This window comes from Antechinus flavipes, chromosome 4 (assembly GCF_016432865.1).
Source record: "Antechinus flavipes isolate AdamAnt ecotype Samford, QLD, Australia chromosome 4, AdamAnt_v2, whole genome shotgun sequence".
NCBI lineage: Eukaryota > Metazoa > Chordata > Mammalia > Dasyuromorphia > Dasyuridae > Antechinus > Antechinus flavipes.
The window spans coordinates 45,486,206-45,503,112 of NC_067401.1; the positions used below are offsets into that span (position 1 = coordinate 45,486,206).

Consider the following 16,907-nt stretch of genomic DNA (forward strand, 5'->3'; position numbering starts at 1 on the left):
TGATTGTAAACTGCTTGCATTTTTGTTTTTCTTCCCGGGTTATTTCTATCTTCTGAATCCAATTCTCCCTGTGCAACAAGAGAACTGTTTGGTTCTGCACATATATATTGTATCTAGGATATACTGTAACCTATTTAACATGTATAGGACTGCTTGCCATGGGGGAGGGACTGGAGAGAGGGAGGGGAAAAGTCAGAACAGAAGTGAGTGCAAGGGATAATGTAAAAAATTACCCAGGCATGGGTTCTGTCAATAAAAAGTTACTTTAAAAAAATTTTAAAAATTAAAAAAAAAAGAAAGAAAGAAAGAAAGAAAGAAAGCATGAAAAGTCTGTCCCAATGGGGTGAGAGTGTAACACAGCCCAGCACAGATCCAACCCCAACCCCAGAGAACTAGGAGCAGGCCTTGGGAGCCACTGGGTAAGCAGTGGCAACAACTGCTTGTGGAGTTCTTGGCACAGGCGGGGAGAGGCTGAAGCCATCCAGATTACGAGGGGTCTCCTTACTAACACTGAACCCATCCTCAGATCTGTCTCACAGTTGGGAGTGGCACACCAGAACCTGCAGTCACACTGCAAGAAAAGGTCAATCATTTGTAGCCACTCATAGATTGCTGGCCAGAAGAGGATGAAAGACTTCTCTCTATGTCATACCACCTTAGAACAACTGAAAACTTAATAGCTCCCTAGAAGGATCTCTGAAAAATGCTGCATGAAACCCCTTAAGTTTGGGACAGTGTACCCTCCACTCTGGAAAGAGAGCCCAAATATAACAGAGTTAAAACTAAAAAAAACAAAAACAAAAACAAACAAACAAAAAAAAAAAAAAACATTCTGAGAAAATAAGCAAATAGGGAAAAAAAATCCTGACCACAGAAAGTTACTATGGTGATAAGAAAGATCAAAGCACACACTTAGAAGATAACTAAGTCAAAACTCCTACATCCAAAGGCTTAAAAAAAAAAAGTCTCAGACTATGGAAGAGCTGAAAAAAATTTAAGTCAAGTAAGAGGTAAAGAAAAATTTTGGAAGAGAAATGAGATTGGTGAGGCAAGAAAATCACGAAAAAGCAAAGAGACATAAAACAATACTGAAGAACATGATGCATCAGGCCAAATGCCAAAAGAGATACAAAAAGGCAACGAGGAGAATAACGTATTAAAAAGTAGAATTGGGCCAAAAAAAAAAAAAAAAAAAAAAAAAAAGCACAAAAATTCACTGAGGGGAAAAAGTAGAATTGTACAAACAGAAAAGGAGATATAAAAGCTTGCTTAAGAAAATATTACTTAAAAATTCTAACTGAGCAAATAGAAATCAATGACTTTATGAGAAATCAAGAAAAAAATAAAAGAATGGAAAAAAGAGAAGATAAACAGATCAAAGAGAGATAATTTTAAAATTACTGGACTATCTGAAACCTTAGACATCTTTCAAGCTATTATCTGATATTCTAGAATCAGATGGTTAAACAAACAGTGAAAGAATCCACAAATCATTTCCTGAGAGAGATCCCAAAATGCTAACTCCCAGGAATATTATAGCCAAATTCTAGATTATCAAGTGAAGGAGAAAACATGCAAACATCCAAAAAGAAACTATTCAAATACCAAAGAGTTACAGTCAGGACAACACAAGGTTTAGCAGTTTCTTCATTAAAAATTCAGAGAGTTTGGAATGATATCTGAAGGGCAATGGAGGTAGGATTATAATCAAAAATCACCTACCCAGGACATTTAAGCATTCTTGATGGAAAGACCAGAGAAGAATAGAAAATTAGACTTTCAAAATTAAAAATGAAAAGGATAAAAAGGTCAACAAGAAAGGAAAATTTCAGGAGACTCTATAAGATTAAACTGTTTATATAAGTCTACCTATAATTCATTAGAACTTTGTCATTATGAGGGGGGTAGGGAGAAGAGGGAGAGGGTGAGGTATCCATGGTGTGAATTGAATATGAAGGGGTGATATTTAAAAATAAAAAGGACTGAGAGAAGAATGTACTGGGAGAAAGGGTAAATAAGAAGCAAAATGAGCTCGATTATCTTACATAAAAGAGATAAGAAAAAGTTTTTATAATGAAGAGGAAATTGAGGGGGAGAACTTCACTTTTATGGCTCAGAATGCATTCAACTGGGTATAGAAATGATATAAAGGAATGCAGATTGGGGATAGGAAGAGTCAGAAGCAAAACACTTTTGAGGAGGAACAGGTTCAAAGGAGAGAAAGAACAGAATAAAGTGGAGGGAGGGGGCAGCAGAATGGAAGGAAATAGCCAATAGTAACTGTAAAAAAATGTTGTGAAGCAAGTTCCTCTAATAAAGGTCTACAGTCAAATTTATAAAAATAAGAATCGTTCATTTCTCAACGAAAAGATGTGAAGCTTTCAGAGAAAGTAATGATCATAGCTATCTATAGCCATATGAAAAAATGACCACAGAGAAATGCAAATTAAAACTGAGGTATCTCACACCTATAGAGTATGGCTACTAGAGAAAAGGAAAATGAGAAATGTTGGAGGGGATGTAGGAAAAATGAAACATTAATACACTGTTAGAATTGTGAACTGATTCACCCTTAAGTAGAGTAATTTCCTTGGAACTATGTTCAAAAGCCTATACAAAATTATGCATATTCTTTCACAACTAGGTCTGTATTCAAATAGAAAAGTAAAAACAAAAAGGAAAAGGTCCAATATAAACAAAAATATTTATAGCAGTTCTTTTCTATATATTTAGAATTATCTATAATACCTTATGTCTCCTGAATGGGTTCATAAAGTAAGAATCTTTATTGAAACCCTAGCGAAGTCCTAAACTAGATATAACTCCCTAAGATAGACCACTTTGTCAGAGTAGAGGAAGCCAAATTATGCTCCAATCTAGTTATTCCTTAGTCTTCAAGAAAGTTAAAATCATTACCTTGTCAAATGAGATGTTCTACTGCAGTGCCCTTATTATTATAAACTATTAAGTTATTGGTCCCTTACCAATATATCTGCAAATGCACAATATTTGTTCAAAAGGACCATGTTGTAATAGTCAATGATATTATAATAGTGAATGATATTTTCAAACATTTAAACCTGTTGCTATAGTTCCAAGGTCTATTACCAGGTGACAAGTCTGAAATTCAGTTTTGAAGCACTTTGTAAAAATTTAACTATTTTAATAGAAGAATTACTCAAATGTTTGAAAATTTTATTAAAAATTGTAAGAAAAAAAATTTTAACATAAAAAAATGGAATACAGAACCAAAGCTTTTAACTGTGCTTCAGAACCAACAATTAAGTTTTTCTGGATGTCTAAATGATTATATTGATCAAAAACTACCAGTTCTCATGTTCAAATATTCAAATTAGTTCCCAAAAACCTTTTCACTCATTTGCTTATGTATTATGGCTTCATTATCTCAATGGTTACTTATTGGCAAGGGCATTTCCATAACCAACACTGAAGGGAAATCCTCTTTATTTTACCAGAAAGTTTCATGATCTGCTAAATAAAATTCATCACTTGGTAGTCACCACTGTTGGGAATATAAAATAATTGTCTATCCTCATGGAATTTATGATTAATTACTAAAGAATGCAGTATAGTAGAGAGGTCAAAACCCTATCTTTTGACTTTTTCCCCTCATCATCAATATTTAATAATTATCAATTACCTTGAGGCTTCCTTCATAGCATCACATCTCCCCTTAAACATATTTCTAATCAATATCTCTAGTTCTAATAGTTTCTATCCCAATTAATTTATCCTATAGATCATCACATAATTTTGCTACTGTTGTATACAATGCTTTTTTGGTTCTGCTCACTTCATGTAAGTCTTTGCAATTTAAAAATCAACCTACTCACCATTATTATTCCATTACATTCATATACCATAATTTATTCAGCCAGGTCCAAGCAATGGGCATTCCCTCAATTTTCACTTCCTTGCAACCACAAAAAAAGCTGTTTTAACATTTTTTTACATATGGGCTCTTTTCCTTCTTTTATGATCTTTTGGGGACACAAACCCAATAGTGGCAGTGCTGGATCAAAAGGTATGCACAGTTTGATAGACCTTTGAGCATTGTTCCAAACTGCTCTCCAAAATGTCTAGAACAGTTCACAACACCACCACCATGAGTGTTCCAGTTTTTCTTCATCCTCTCAACATTTATCATTTATCCTGTCATCTTAGCCAATCCAACAGGTGTGAGATGGTACCTCAGAGTTGTTTTAATTTGCATTTCAATCAAAAATGATTCCGAGCATTTTTTCAGATCACTATAGATGGCTTTAATTTCTTCATTTGAAAATTGTTCATATACTTTTATGATTATCACAACTAAGGAATGACTTGTATTCTTATAAATTTAACTCTGTTTTCTATGTATTTTAGAAATGAGGTCTTTTTCAAAAACACTGGCTATAAAAATTGTTTACCACCTTCCAGTTTCCCTTCAAATCTTGGCTGCATTGGTTTGGTTTGTGCAAAACCTTTTAAATTTAATGTAATCAAAATTATTCATTTTACAATTCATAATATTCTCTATTTTTTGTTTGGTCATAAATTCTTCCCTTCTCCAAAGATTGAACTCAAACACTATCCCTTGATCTCCTGGTTTGCTTATAATATTATCCCTTATGTCTAAATCATGAATCCATTTCAATCTTATCTTGATATAAGGTATTTCTATATAAGGGTGTTATTATTCCCTCTTTAAGACAAATTCAATGAGATTAAGATTGAAACAATCAAAGAGATACCAAAGAAGGGAAAGGGACCTGCCAAAATGTTTGTGGCAGCCCTGTTTATAGTGGCGAGAAACTGGAAATTGAATGGATGCCCATCAATTGGAGAATGTCTAGGTAAATTGTGGTATATGAATGTTATGGAATATTATTGTTCTGTAAGAAATGACCAGCAGGATGAATACAGAGAAGCTTGGAGAGACTTACATGAACTGATGCTAAGTGAAATGAGCAGAACCAGGAGATCATTATACACCTCGACAACGATATTGTATGAGGATGTATTCTGAAGGAAGTGGATTTCTTTGACAAAGAGACCTAACTGAGTTTCAATTGATAAATGATGGACAGAAGCAGCTACACCCAAAGAAAGAACACTGGGAAATGAATGTGAACTATTTGCATTTTTGTTTTTCTTCCCGGGTTATTTTTATCTTCTGAATCCAATTCTCCCTGTGTAACAAGAGAACTGTTCGGTTCTGCAAACATATATTGTGTCTAGGATATACTGCAACATATCTAACATATATAGGACTGCTTGCCATCTAGGGGAGGGGGTGGAGGGAGGGGAAAAAATCGGAACAGAAGTAAGTGCAAGGGATAATGTTATAAAAAAATTACCCTGGCATGGATTCTGTCAATATAAAGTTATTATTAAATAAAATTTAAAAAAAAAAACTTTAACAAAAGAAAAAAAAAAAAAGATTGAAACAATGCTCATCCACTTCCCTGCTTTCCCTCTACTGTCTGTGCCTCGTCATGTGTTATAAATTACCCCATTTTAGCTCTCCTTTTCTCTTCTCCAATTACAATCCTTTTTTTGTTTTTGTTTATCATCAATCTCTGTAATGGGCTGAAGCTTGAGTTGATGCACTGAGGTCCCAAGCACGTGAGGCTAAATAGTAATTGGACCATACTCTATTACTATATATGCTTGGAGAAAGAATGGCCCCTGCCCACTCTTTGTGCAAGTCCTGATGTGTTGTATAGGAAATGACGTTTTTGGTGGGTGGAGGCAAGGGAATGGAATGGGAAGCGGAAGGAGAGACTGCTGGCTGGCTTCTTGACACAGCTGCTCGCGTTGCTATCGTGATGGCCCTTCATCTCCAATCCCCCTCTGCTAGCTGGCTACCTGTCTGCCCATATTGCTATCACAATCCTTCTTCACCTCTTCACTTCAATAAAGATTGAAGATTTTTCCCTTAATCTGAATTACTGATTCCGGCTGATTTTAAATACGCGGTCATCACAAATCTCATAAAAGTCTATTTTTCCATGACCACAGGGCACTGGACACTAATATCAAAGGTCTTGCGAGTTGAGTGATTCAAATGTTAAAGGCATCTATAAACACCTAACCTTTGAACCATGTAACCAAGCATAATAAAACTAAGAAAGTCCTTCAAAATATATGAAATCAGTAACTGTTGTGACCAAGCAATTCTCCCTGCTGGGCTATGATAGTCATTCTAATTTTAACTGTAGCTCTTTGGGATTTCACTCTTTGAACCATTCTCTAGTCACCTTCCTTTGAATGTGTTACAATTTGTCAACCTCCATCCTAAAAATACTCTGAACTATAATACTTTAAGACATGATCTGATCACACCAGCGTATAACCAAGTCTTGTTTTGAATCAGGAGTTCCTAGCCTAAGGTCTATAAACTTTAAAATATATATGTTTTGATTATTCTATTTCAAAACAATTGCTATCCTTTGTAATCCTATATATTTTATTTTGTGTATTTAAAAAGCACTGTTTTGTGAAGTGGCTTTACTACACTGCCAAGGGGTCCAATGACACAAAAAAGGTTAAGAACCTCTGCCTAAGACTACTTCTATTAATATAACTGTACCTAAAATTCAGAAGGTGAATAGAGAGCTGATCAATGATTCAAAAAGTATTGGGTAGATAACTAACCTTTAGATACTCTAATCCACTGAAAAGCTGACTGCCTGGATGAGTACAAAAAAATTTCTTTACCCAGAGGTTATCTACATTAATGAAATCACTTATTTAGACCAATAAAGAGAACATTCATTTTGGGAGACCACCATTCTATATAAAGGTCTTTATTAGTGGCAGCTGGGACTATAGAGCACAAAATGCTAGACTCAGGATCAACCTCAGATCCTTCTCATGTGATTATGCCACAACTTCTTTCTGCCTCAGTTTCTTTTTCTATAAAATGGAGAAAATAGTAGTACCTACCTTGCAAAGTTCATATGAGGATCAAAGGAGATGCTCCATATAAAGCACTTTGCAAACCTTAAAGTACTATGTAAATGCTAGCTACCTAGTCACAAGAACTATTAATATTGTACAAATGCTTTATAAAGTTTATTCTTTCATTATAGAATTCTAATAGCTTAAAACTTCATTAAGACTTTGGCTACACAATATTTTTGACAATCTAAGTGAAATGGATGACTACCTCCAAAAATATATTAACTTCTGTTAATCAGGGAAGCCTATATTTTTGGAGGTAGTCATCCATTTCACTTACTTAAATAGTCCCATTTCAGAAAAAGAAATAGAACAAGCTATCAATCAACTCCCTAAGAAAAAATCCCCAGGACCAGATGGATCTACATGAGAATTCTACCAAACATTTAAGGAACAATTAACCCCAATGCGATATAAACTATTTGAAAAAATAGGGATTGAAGGAATCCTACCAAATTCCTTTTATGACACAGACATGGTACTGATACCTAAATCAGGTAGGTGGAAAACAGAGAAAGAAAATTATAGACCAATCTCCCCAATGAATATTGATGCAAAAATCTTAAATAGAATATTAGCAAAAAGACTACAGAAAATCATCCCCAGGATAGTGCATCATGACTAAGTAGGATTTATACCAGGAATGCAGGGCTGGTTCAAAATTAGGAAAACTATTAGTATAATTGATCATAATGATAACCAAATTAACAAAAACCATATGATCATCTCAATAGATGTAGAAAAAGCATTTGATAAACTCCAACATCCATTCCTAATAAAAACACTTGAGATTATAGGAACAAATGGACTTTTCCTTAAGATAGTCAGGAGCATCTATTTAAAACCGTCAGTAAGTATCATATGTAAGATCAGGAGTGAAACAAGTTTGCCCACCATCACCATTACTATTCAATATTGTATTAGAAATGCTAGCTTTGGCAATAAAAGTTGAGAAAGAGATTAAAGGAATTAGAGTAGATAATGAGGAGACTCTCCTCATTAAAAAATTATCACTTTTTTGCTGATGATATGATGAAGCTATTAGAAATAATCCATACCTTGAGCAAAGTTGCAGGATAAATCATCAGCATTCTTATAATCACTAAAAAAATCCAACAGTTAGAGTTACAAAGAGAAACCTCATTTAAAGTAACTAATGATAGTATAAAATATTTGGGAATGTATCTGCCAAGGGAAAGTCAGGAACTATATGATCAAAACTACAAAACACTTTCCACTCAAATAAAGTCAGAGTTAAATAATTGGAAAAATATTAAGTGCTCTTGGCTAGGCCGAGCAAATATAATAAAGATGACAATACTACCTAAACTAATCTATTTATTTAGCGCTATACCAATTAAACTCCCAAAAAACTAGTTTAATGACCTAGAAAAAATAACAACAAAGTTCATATGGAAAAACAAAAGGTCAAGAATTTCAAGGAAACTAATGAAAAAAAAAAAAAACCCTCAAATAAAGGTGGCCTAGCTGTATCAGATCTAAAATTATATTATAAAGCAGTGGTTACCAAAACCATTTGGTATTGGCTAAGAAATAGACTAGTTGATCAGTGGAATAGGTTAGGTCAATAGGACAAAGGACAAAATAGTCAATAACTTTAATAATCTAGTTTTTGACAAAGCCAAAGACCCCAGCTTTTGGGATAAGAATTCACTGTTTGACAAAAACTGCTGGGAAAATTGGAAATTAGTATGGCAGAAACTAAGCACTGACCCACACTTAACACCATACACCAAGATAAGGTCAAATTGGGTTCATTACCTAGGCATAAAGAATGAGATTATAAATAAATTAGAAGAACATAGGATTGTTTATCTCTCAGACCTGTGGAGGAGGAAGGAATTTATGACCAAAGAAGAGATCATTATTATCACAAAATAGAAAATTTTGATGATATTAAATTGAAAAGTTTTTGTACAAACAAAACTAACGCAGACAAGATTAGAAGGGAAGCAATAAACTGGGAAAAGAGTTTTACAGTCAAAGGTTCTAATAAAGGCCTCATTTCCAAAATTTATAGAGAATTGACTCTAATTTATAAGAAATCAAGCCATTCTCCAATTGATAAATGGTCAAAGGATATGAACACACAATTTTCAGATGATGAAATTGAAACTATTTCTACTCATATGAAAGAGTGTTCCAAATGACTATTGATCAGAGAAATGCAAAATAAGACAACTCTGAGATACCACTACACACTGTCAGATTGGCTAAGATGACAGGAAAAGATAATGATGAATGTTGGAGAGGATACAGGAAAACTGGGATACTGATGTATTTTTGGTGGAGTTGTGAAAGAATCCAACTATTCTGGAGAGCAATCTGTTTAAAAAATTATCAAACTGTGCATACCCTTTGATCCAGCAGTGTTACTACTGGGCTTATATCCCAAAGAGACATTAAAGAAGGGAAAGGGACCTGTATATGCCAAAATGTTTGTGGCAGCCCTTTTTGTAGCAGCTAGAAACTGGAAACTGAGTGGATGCCCATCGGTTGGAGAATGGCTGAGCAAATTATGGTATATAAATGTTATGGAATATTATTGTTCTGTAAGAAATGACCAGCAGGATGATTTCAGAGCAGCCTGGAGAGACTTACATGAACTGATGCTGAATGAAATGAGCAGGACCAGGAGATTATTATATACTTCAACAATACTATATGATGATCGATTCTCATGGACGTGGCCCTCTTCAACAATGAAATGAACCAAATCAGTTCCAATCGAGCAGTAATGAACTGAACCAGCTACACCCAGCAAAAGAACTCTGGAAAATGAGTATGAACCACTACGTAGAATTCCCGATCCCTCTATTTTTGTCCACCTGCATTTTTTATTTCCTTCACAGGTTAATTGTACACTATTTCAAAGTCCGATTCTTCTTGGGCAGCAAAATAACTGTATGGGCATGTACACATAAACTGTATTTAATATACTTAACACATAGTGGTCTACCTGCCATCTGGGGGAGGGGATGGGGGGAAGGAAGAGGAAAATTGGAACAAAAGGTTTTGCAATTGTCAATGCTGAAAAATTACCCATGCATATATCTTGTAAATAAAAAGCTAATAAAAAAAAAAAAAAAGAAGACGACGACAATGACGACTTTGGCTACACTATAACAAGAGGTCAAACTTAGTAATCTAAATTTGGAAGCCAACTGTACTGAAGTGATAAACTAAACCATGAAAGTAAATGAAATTTATTTTGAATAGTTATCCAAACTTAGAGAAAAAATATTACAATGATAAGAAAATATGAAACAGTGGTAGAGATTGAAAAACTAGGGGAATACAGTACAGAAATCTAAAAAACAAACATTATTAAGAAAAAGGCGTTGGTCTTTAATGTCAAATATTTCAGAGATATGAAGGAACAAATTCACTGAAAAAGGCCTACTGATTTTGCAAGCTAGAGGACCTTGGTAACTTTCAAGTGAACCATTTCTATAAAGCTGCAAGAGCTGAACTCATGTGGCAAGAATTAATTTTTTTTTTTAAAGTATAACTATTATTTACATTTTATCAGTTAACTAAAGTGGAAAAGAGAGAAAAGCTGGGAGGATTCTCACTTATTCTGTTCTTCAACTTCCAGAAATGCCTTTGATATATCTGGCCAGCCACAGTCACATCAACTTGTTAGAAAAATACATAGTTTTTCTTGCTATGGTTAATACTCCTTTTTCACACCTAAGTGACCAACATACATGTTCATTTATTGACCAAAAAAAAAAAAAAAAACAATAACTGTTGGGCTAAGTTAGCTCCTGTCACATTTTCACAGTATGTTCAGGTATCCAATCTCACTAAATGACATCTTCAAACTCAAGGAAAACTAGTCATGCTAGCAAATAAAGGAATGCATTTCCTCTCTCACACAACTATGCCTTTCTTTTTTTCATTACAATTACTGAGAAGACTAATAGTTAATGGCTTATATCATATTGTAAAAATGGCCTTCAATTTCACAAGAGGAAAAAAGGGGGAAAAATTGATTAATGAGCATGTTAAGGATGGGAGGAGGGCTTTTAAATATTATAACATTTGCGGACCCAAAAAAGATCCTGACAGTCTAAAATATCTGTAGTCAACATGAACTAATACATACAATATATCTATTTCCATTCATATTACTTATAGAAATAAGTACTTAATACAATCCTTAAATATCAATTATTTGACAAACATCAGAATTTTGTACAATGGATAAAACAAAAATATTAAAAAGGAATATAAAAATATGATGACAATATAGTCTTGCAGCTGTATTTATTCACAAAACATTCGAAGAATTAGTTCAGTAGTTCAAAGTAAAAATAAATAGATAACAAGAGTAGTAAGACTTATTAGAAAAAAGCCAGAAAGGGTATATGAATTAAAAATAAATTTTTTTTAAAAAAATTAAATTTCAGAATCAAGCTTATATTTTAATAGAAAGGGGAAAAAAGCTTATTTCTAGTATTCATTAGCAGTTGATATAACTCATCCATATGAAAAACTTGATAGTTTACAAAAATATTTTCTCTTAACAATCCCTGTGATATGGGTAGAACAAACATTTTGTCAGAATCGCAGCTTAAATTCAGGCTTTCCAGCTATGGGACTAGTGTCCCTCTTCTATCACATTAAGGTCCTATAATGTTATATAAAACTATATGAAACGTAATTCTGTGGGTTTTTTCAATGTTGCTTTAAAAGATCAGTAATCATTATTATATACTCACCACACTAAAATCAAGATTGTGGTCAATCCACTCTTGTCCTTCTTTGAATTCTTCATGAAGTCCCATGATATAAAGAGTATCCAAAGCATCAACTATAGTAGCACCCATTTTTGAACTTCCTAGAATTAAGAAAACAGAATTTCAAACTAAGTATTCTTTTCATTAAACTTTCATTTTTTAAAAAAGGGAAAATAGCATAAAAATTAAGTCTGACAGAGTACCTATCTTAAAAGGCAAGGAAAGATAATCATTCACATTCTTTCAGTAATAAAGATTATAGTTAAATATTGTGGAATCCAAGTTTGAGCTCATACACAACAAAGAAAGTAGAATTAGAGAGTTTTAAAAATTCATTGTTGCTTTTAAGGGAAAGAGGCAATGACTTAATTAAAGAAGGTTCAAATCTCTTTTGTAATATTTAATATTATGAAAATAGCAATATTCTTCATAAAAAATAAAATTCAAAATATCTTAAGAGATTCTTGATGCAAAGAATGAAAGTAACAGTTCACAACTTTTCAGTGCAGTTTCAATTCCCTTTTCTATAGCACTTTACAATTTTCAAAGTACTTTCCTTCCAATAGCCCCCTGAGGTCCTTAAGTAGTACAAATTTTATTATTTCAATTTTTAGATGCAGAAACTTCAATTAAATGATGTTGAAAGGAATTCTATTAAGACTAGAGGAATAAACAAGATTGAAATCTTTGTGTCCAAAATGCCTTGGTTTGGCAACTAACACAAAAGTGATACTTCACTTTAATGAAATCTGATATAAAAAGGCAGCATCACTGAAAATTGCAACTCAGATAAAATTCTTATAATAAAAATTACTTTCCCTCATTGCCTTTAATGATATACAAATTACTATATAACATCAAGGTTTTCTTACAAGCCATAATGGTGGATGGACTGGGAGTCAAAGCTAAATGAAAAGTCAAATTAAAGCTAAAGCATATATGAAAATGTGTCATTTTACAAATGAAGCTTTTTCCTCCCCCTTTCCCAGCCACCAGTACTTTCTCTCAAAGATTATCTTAAGTCGACTACTTTGTATGTATGTTTACATGGTCATTATATCTCAACTCATTAGACTGCAAGCTCCTTGAGATTTTCATTTTAAGTCTAGCATAATGCCTAGCACTTTGTAAATGCTTTATAAATACTTAGCAAATAACTGATTAAATCAGTGGAAAAGTGATTCAATTGTTAAAAAGCCAATTAAATTTAATAAGCCACATCAAATAATCAAAAGTAAACCAATAATCTTTTACAGTGGCCATAACAGTAGGTGGCACTCTAAGTTTAAATGAATGCTTACTGTTTCTCTGACCTTTTTCTCCCAACTAAAACCTATTTAATACCTCAAAAAATACATTTATTTCTTTTTTTAAAAAAATCTATTGAGAAACTGAATATTAACAGAGAAAAAATCACTAAATGTACTACTAACAATTGTTATAATATTTTCAAAATACATTTCTGCTTCAATATTTAACAATTGTCATTCATTCAACTTATATTAAGTGTTTATTATGTGCTAAGTGCTGAGAATACATAAAAACATTGAGACTCCAGGTCTCAATAAGTTTACCTTTTAACAGGGGAGGCAACATGCAAACAACCAATGATTAATATCATGTAAAAGGAACTGGGAGACTATGGATGAGAAGCAAACCCGCAGAGGTCTCCCTGACTTAACATCATTTTTTAACACCAAACTAATCTTAATTAAACAGATACAGTATTTCCCTAATTCTTCCTCAAACAAAGGACAGTAGACAGACAGCAGAGCACAGCTATCACCAGCCTACTCCATGCCAGAAATGTTACTATGGCTAGTAAGGAATAGTTAAAGTAGGACTAAGTGGATGCAGATGCATGTATCTATCAGGACTCAATTTAAGTTAGAGACTTCCTGGAATTTTAAATTTCCTATCCAACTAGAAAGTCACAGAATTGTCAGCCAAATCATTCTCCCCTTTCAGTAAAAGTTTTCACAGATTTTCCCCTACATGTATAAACAGTACCATGATATAAACAAAGAGAGGGCCCTGGATCAGTAGATGTGAACTGTGCTACTGCCTGACTGTAACTTGATAAAAAGAGGAATGGGGAAAGACTTTGGGACTTAATAAAACTAGGGGAAATGAGGTAACTAACACCTCCTAGGATTCCATTTTTTAAGTCTTTACTTTCCTGAGCAAAGAGAAGCAGGTGTCAGCAGCAATCGGGGGCTACAATCAAACAAGCAGGACAGCAGAGCAGACAGACCAGTGCTGCTTGGCAGTTACAAAGTTAATGCCATCCTCTACTGCATTAGCTGAGGCACTTCACCTACACAAAACAAGAGGGGGGCTAGTGCCACTGTGCTGTGCTCAGGTCCAAAGACATCAGGATTGTGAACTATCAGGACTATCAATTCTGGATATAACATTTTAAGCCTAGTACCCAACAAACTCCAATAAATTCAGATGGCTATGATTAGGGCAATGAAGGAACTTTTTTTAGACTCTCCCATATGTGGAACAGTTGAAGAAACTGAAAATGTTTTTTCTGGAAAAGAGACCTGGTGGGAGGCATGGTGGTAGGAGGGAACAATGAGAATTATCTCCAACTATATGGTTAACTATAGGAGACTTTAAGAAAAATTTATTCTGTTAGCCTCAAAGAACAAATAAAAACCAACAGGAGAAAAAAGCAAAAGGATAAAATTATTTTCAGTTTAAATTTAATGCTTTCTTTTTTCTCAATCATATGTAAAAACAACTTTAACATACATTTCTTAAAAATTTTAAATTCCATCAATTGGAGAATGACTGAATAAGTGATGGTATATGAATGTTACGGCATATTATTGTTCGGTAAGAAATGACCTACAGGATGATTTCAGAAAAGCCTAGAGAGACTTACATGAACTGATGCTGAGAGAAATGAGCAGGACCAGGAGATCATTACATACTTCAACAACAATACTGTATGATGATCAATTCTGATGGACGTGGCCATCTTCAACAATGAGATGAACCAAATCAGTTCCATAGAGCAGTAATGAATTGAACCAGCTACACCCAGGGAAAGAACTCTGGGAGAAGACCATGAACCACTACATAGAATTCCCAATCCCTCTATTTCTGTCCGCTGCATTTTTTATTTCCTTCACAGGCTAATTGTACACTATTTCAAAGTCCAATTCTTTTTGTACAGCAAAATAACTGTTTGAACATGTATATTTATATTGTATTTAATTTATACTTTAACATATTTAACAGGTATTGGTCAACCTGTCATCTGGGGGAGGGGATGGGGGGAAGGAGGGGAAAAATTGGAACAAAAGGTTTGGCAATTGTCAATGCTGTAACATTACCCATGCATATAACTTGTAAGTAAAAAGCTATAATAAAAAATTTAAAAAAAAAAAAAAAAAAAAAGGAAAAGAAAAAAAATTTAAATTCCAAATTCATTCCTTTCTTCCCTTCCCTCCTCAATGTGAAGGCAAGCAATTTAACGTTATACACATGCAATCATATAAAACATATTTCCATATAAGTAGTGTAATATAAGAAAACAATACCCCCCAAAAATCCTCAAAGTAAATTTATAAGGAAGATTCCTATTAATCAGAATGTCCAACTATGGAATGGACTGCTTACAAAAGAGACTTAGCTATAAATGAAGACTTTTAAAAAGGCTAAATAAACACTTATATGGGATGACACAGAAGGAATTTAAAGTATAGGTTGGACCAGATGGTTTCTGAAGTTCCTGCCAATTCTGAAACTGTCACAACTAATGAACTGACTGTTCTCTTTGGGCAATGTCTTTTGTTTTTCTGTATATGTGACAGCTTCTCTGCAATTCATCAGTTTTCTTAACTATAAAACACTTAGATCAGATGAAGACTACCTGGGAAGTTAAACCCTCCTGAAGTAAATGTTTTCCAAAATCCCTCTAATTCCAGCACAGCTCAAGGATACAGAACATGAGAGGCCCTGATCAGCAGTATTCTTTTTCTATATTCTTCTTCACACTCATCTCTTTTGCTAATTTTATTTAAAAATTAATATTCACTTCATCTTTCAACAGACATTAAAAGAGTATTATTTTCTACAATTTCACCACAGAAAAGTACAAATTTCAATTACATTCCTAGTGAAGTTGGATTCTGTGGGGTATCCTAGCCACCTAATAATATTTATGATTTTTTATGTCCCCAAGATTGTCTTTTGCCTCGTAGCCCCAGAGTTTAACATAGTGCCTGGCTCATATTAGATCCTTAATAAATTTTACTGATTAACATAAAGGTTCATAAACTTTTTTTTAATGTATATTTTTATAACTATTTCATTATAATTAGTTTCTTCCCCTGGGAGCCTGTGTATTTTTTAAATGAATTTAAAGATATTCTGAGAAGGGTCCATTTACACCTTTTACCAGATTGTTAATTGAATCTATAATCAAAAAAGGAAAAAAAATTTTATTAAGTATCCTGCTACAGAGCAATTGGACTTATTCAAACATACTCATCCATATATATCCAAATAAGGGCAATTAATTATCTTCAAACTGGTCACTTAGGAAGGCCACACAATTATACAATATTGCCCACTTCTGATTTTCAAAGTCTTTCTGAAGGGCAGCTATGTGCTCCAGTGGACAGAGCACTAGAGTTAGGAGGACCTGAGTTCAAATCCAATTTCAGATACTTGACACAAGTAGCTGTGTGACCTGGACAAGTCACTTTACCTTCAACACTCTCACTCCCTTCACCCAAAAAGTCTTTCTGTTGAATATTTTTAATCTATTGTCCGGATACTAGCTATAAACTGGTCTCATTAACTTGTAAGGTTACTTCTTTGTGACTAAAGCCAGGAGGTGTAAAAGATAACTGATACTAAGAAGAGAAAAAACATTTTTCTTAAGTAATGTTTAGATTAGTAAATTTGGATATCATTAATGAAGAATGTTTGATTAACTACAATTACTTTTAAGCCATTTTCTGAGATAAAACTATTTTAGCTCCAAAATGTCATCTTTCCTATATTCAATGATACCCCCATCAATAAAAGTAATTAAAAATATGCTCAATGGCCATGTGCCAAAGTGGGTCTTGTATATTAGAGGGGTGCTTAAACTAGATGATCACATAAGTTCTTCTTAACGCTAAAATCCAAAGAGACTTTAATGTGCACTAT

General features: G+C 33.5%; 1 protein-coding gene across 1 annotated transcript in view; it reads right to left on the reverse strand.

Moving 5' to 3' along the window:
• MAN1A2 (mannosidase alpha class 1A member 2) overlaps nt 1–16,907 on the reverse strand; it is a 232,307-nt gene that overhangs the window by 124,066 nt on the left and 91,334 nt on the right. The window contains exon 4 of the mRNA XM_051992905.1: nt 11,715–11,833. Within this exon, the coding sequence (XP_051848865.1) occupies nt 11,715–11,833 (119 nt within the window). The remainder of the gene's footprint in view (nt 1–11,714; nt 11,834–16,907) is intronic.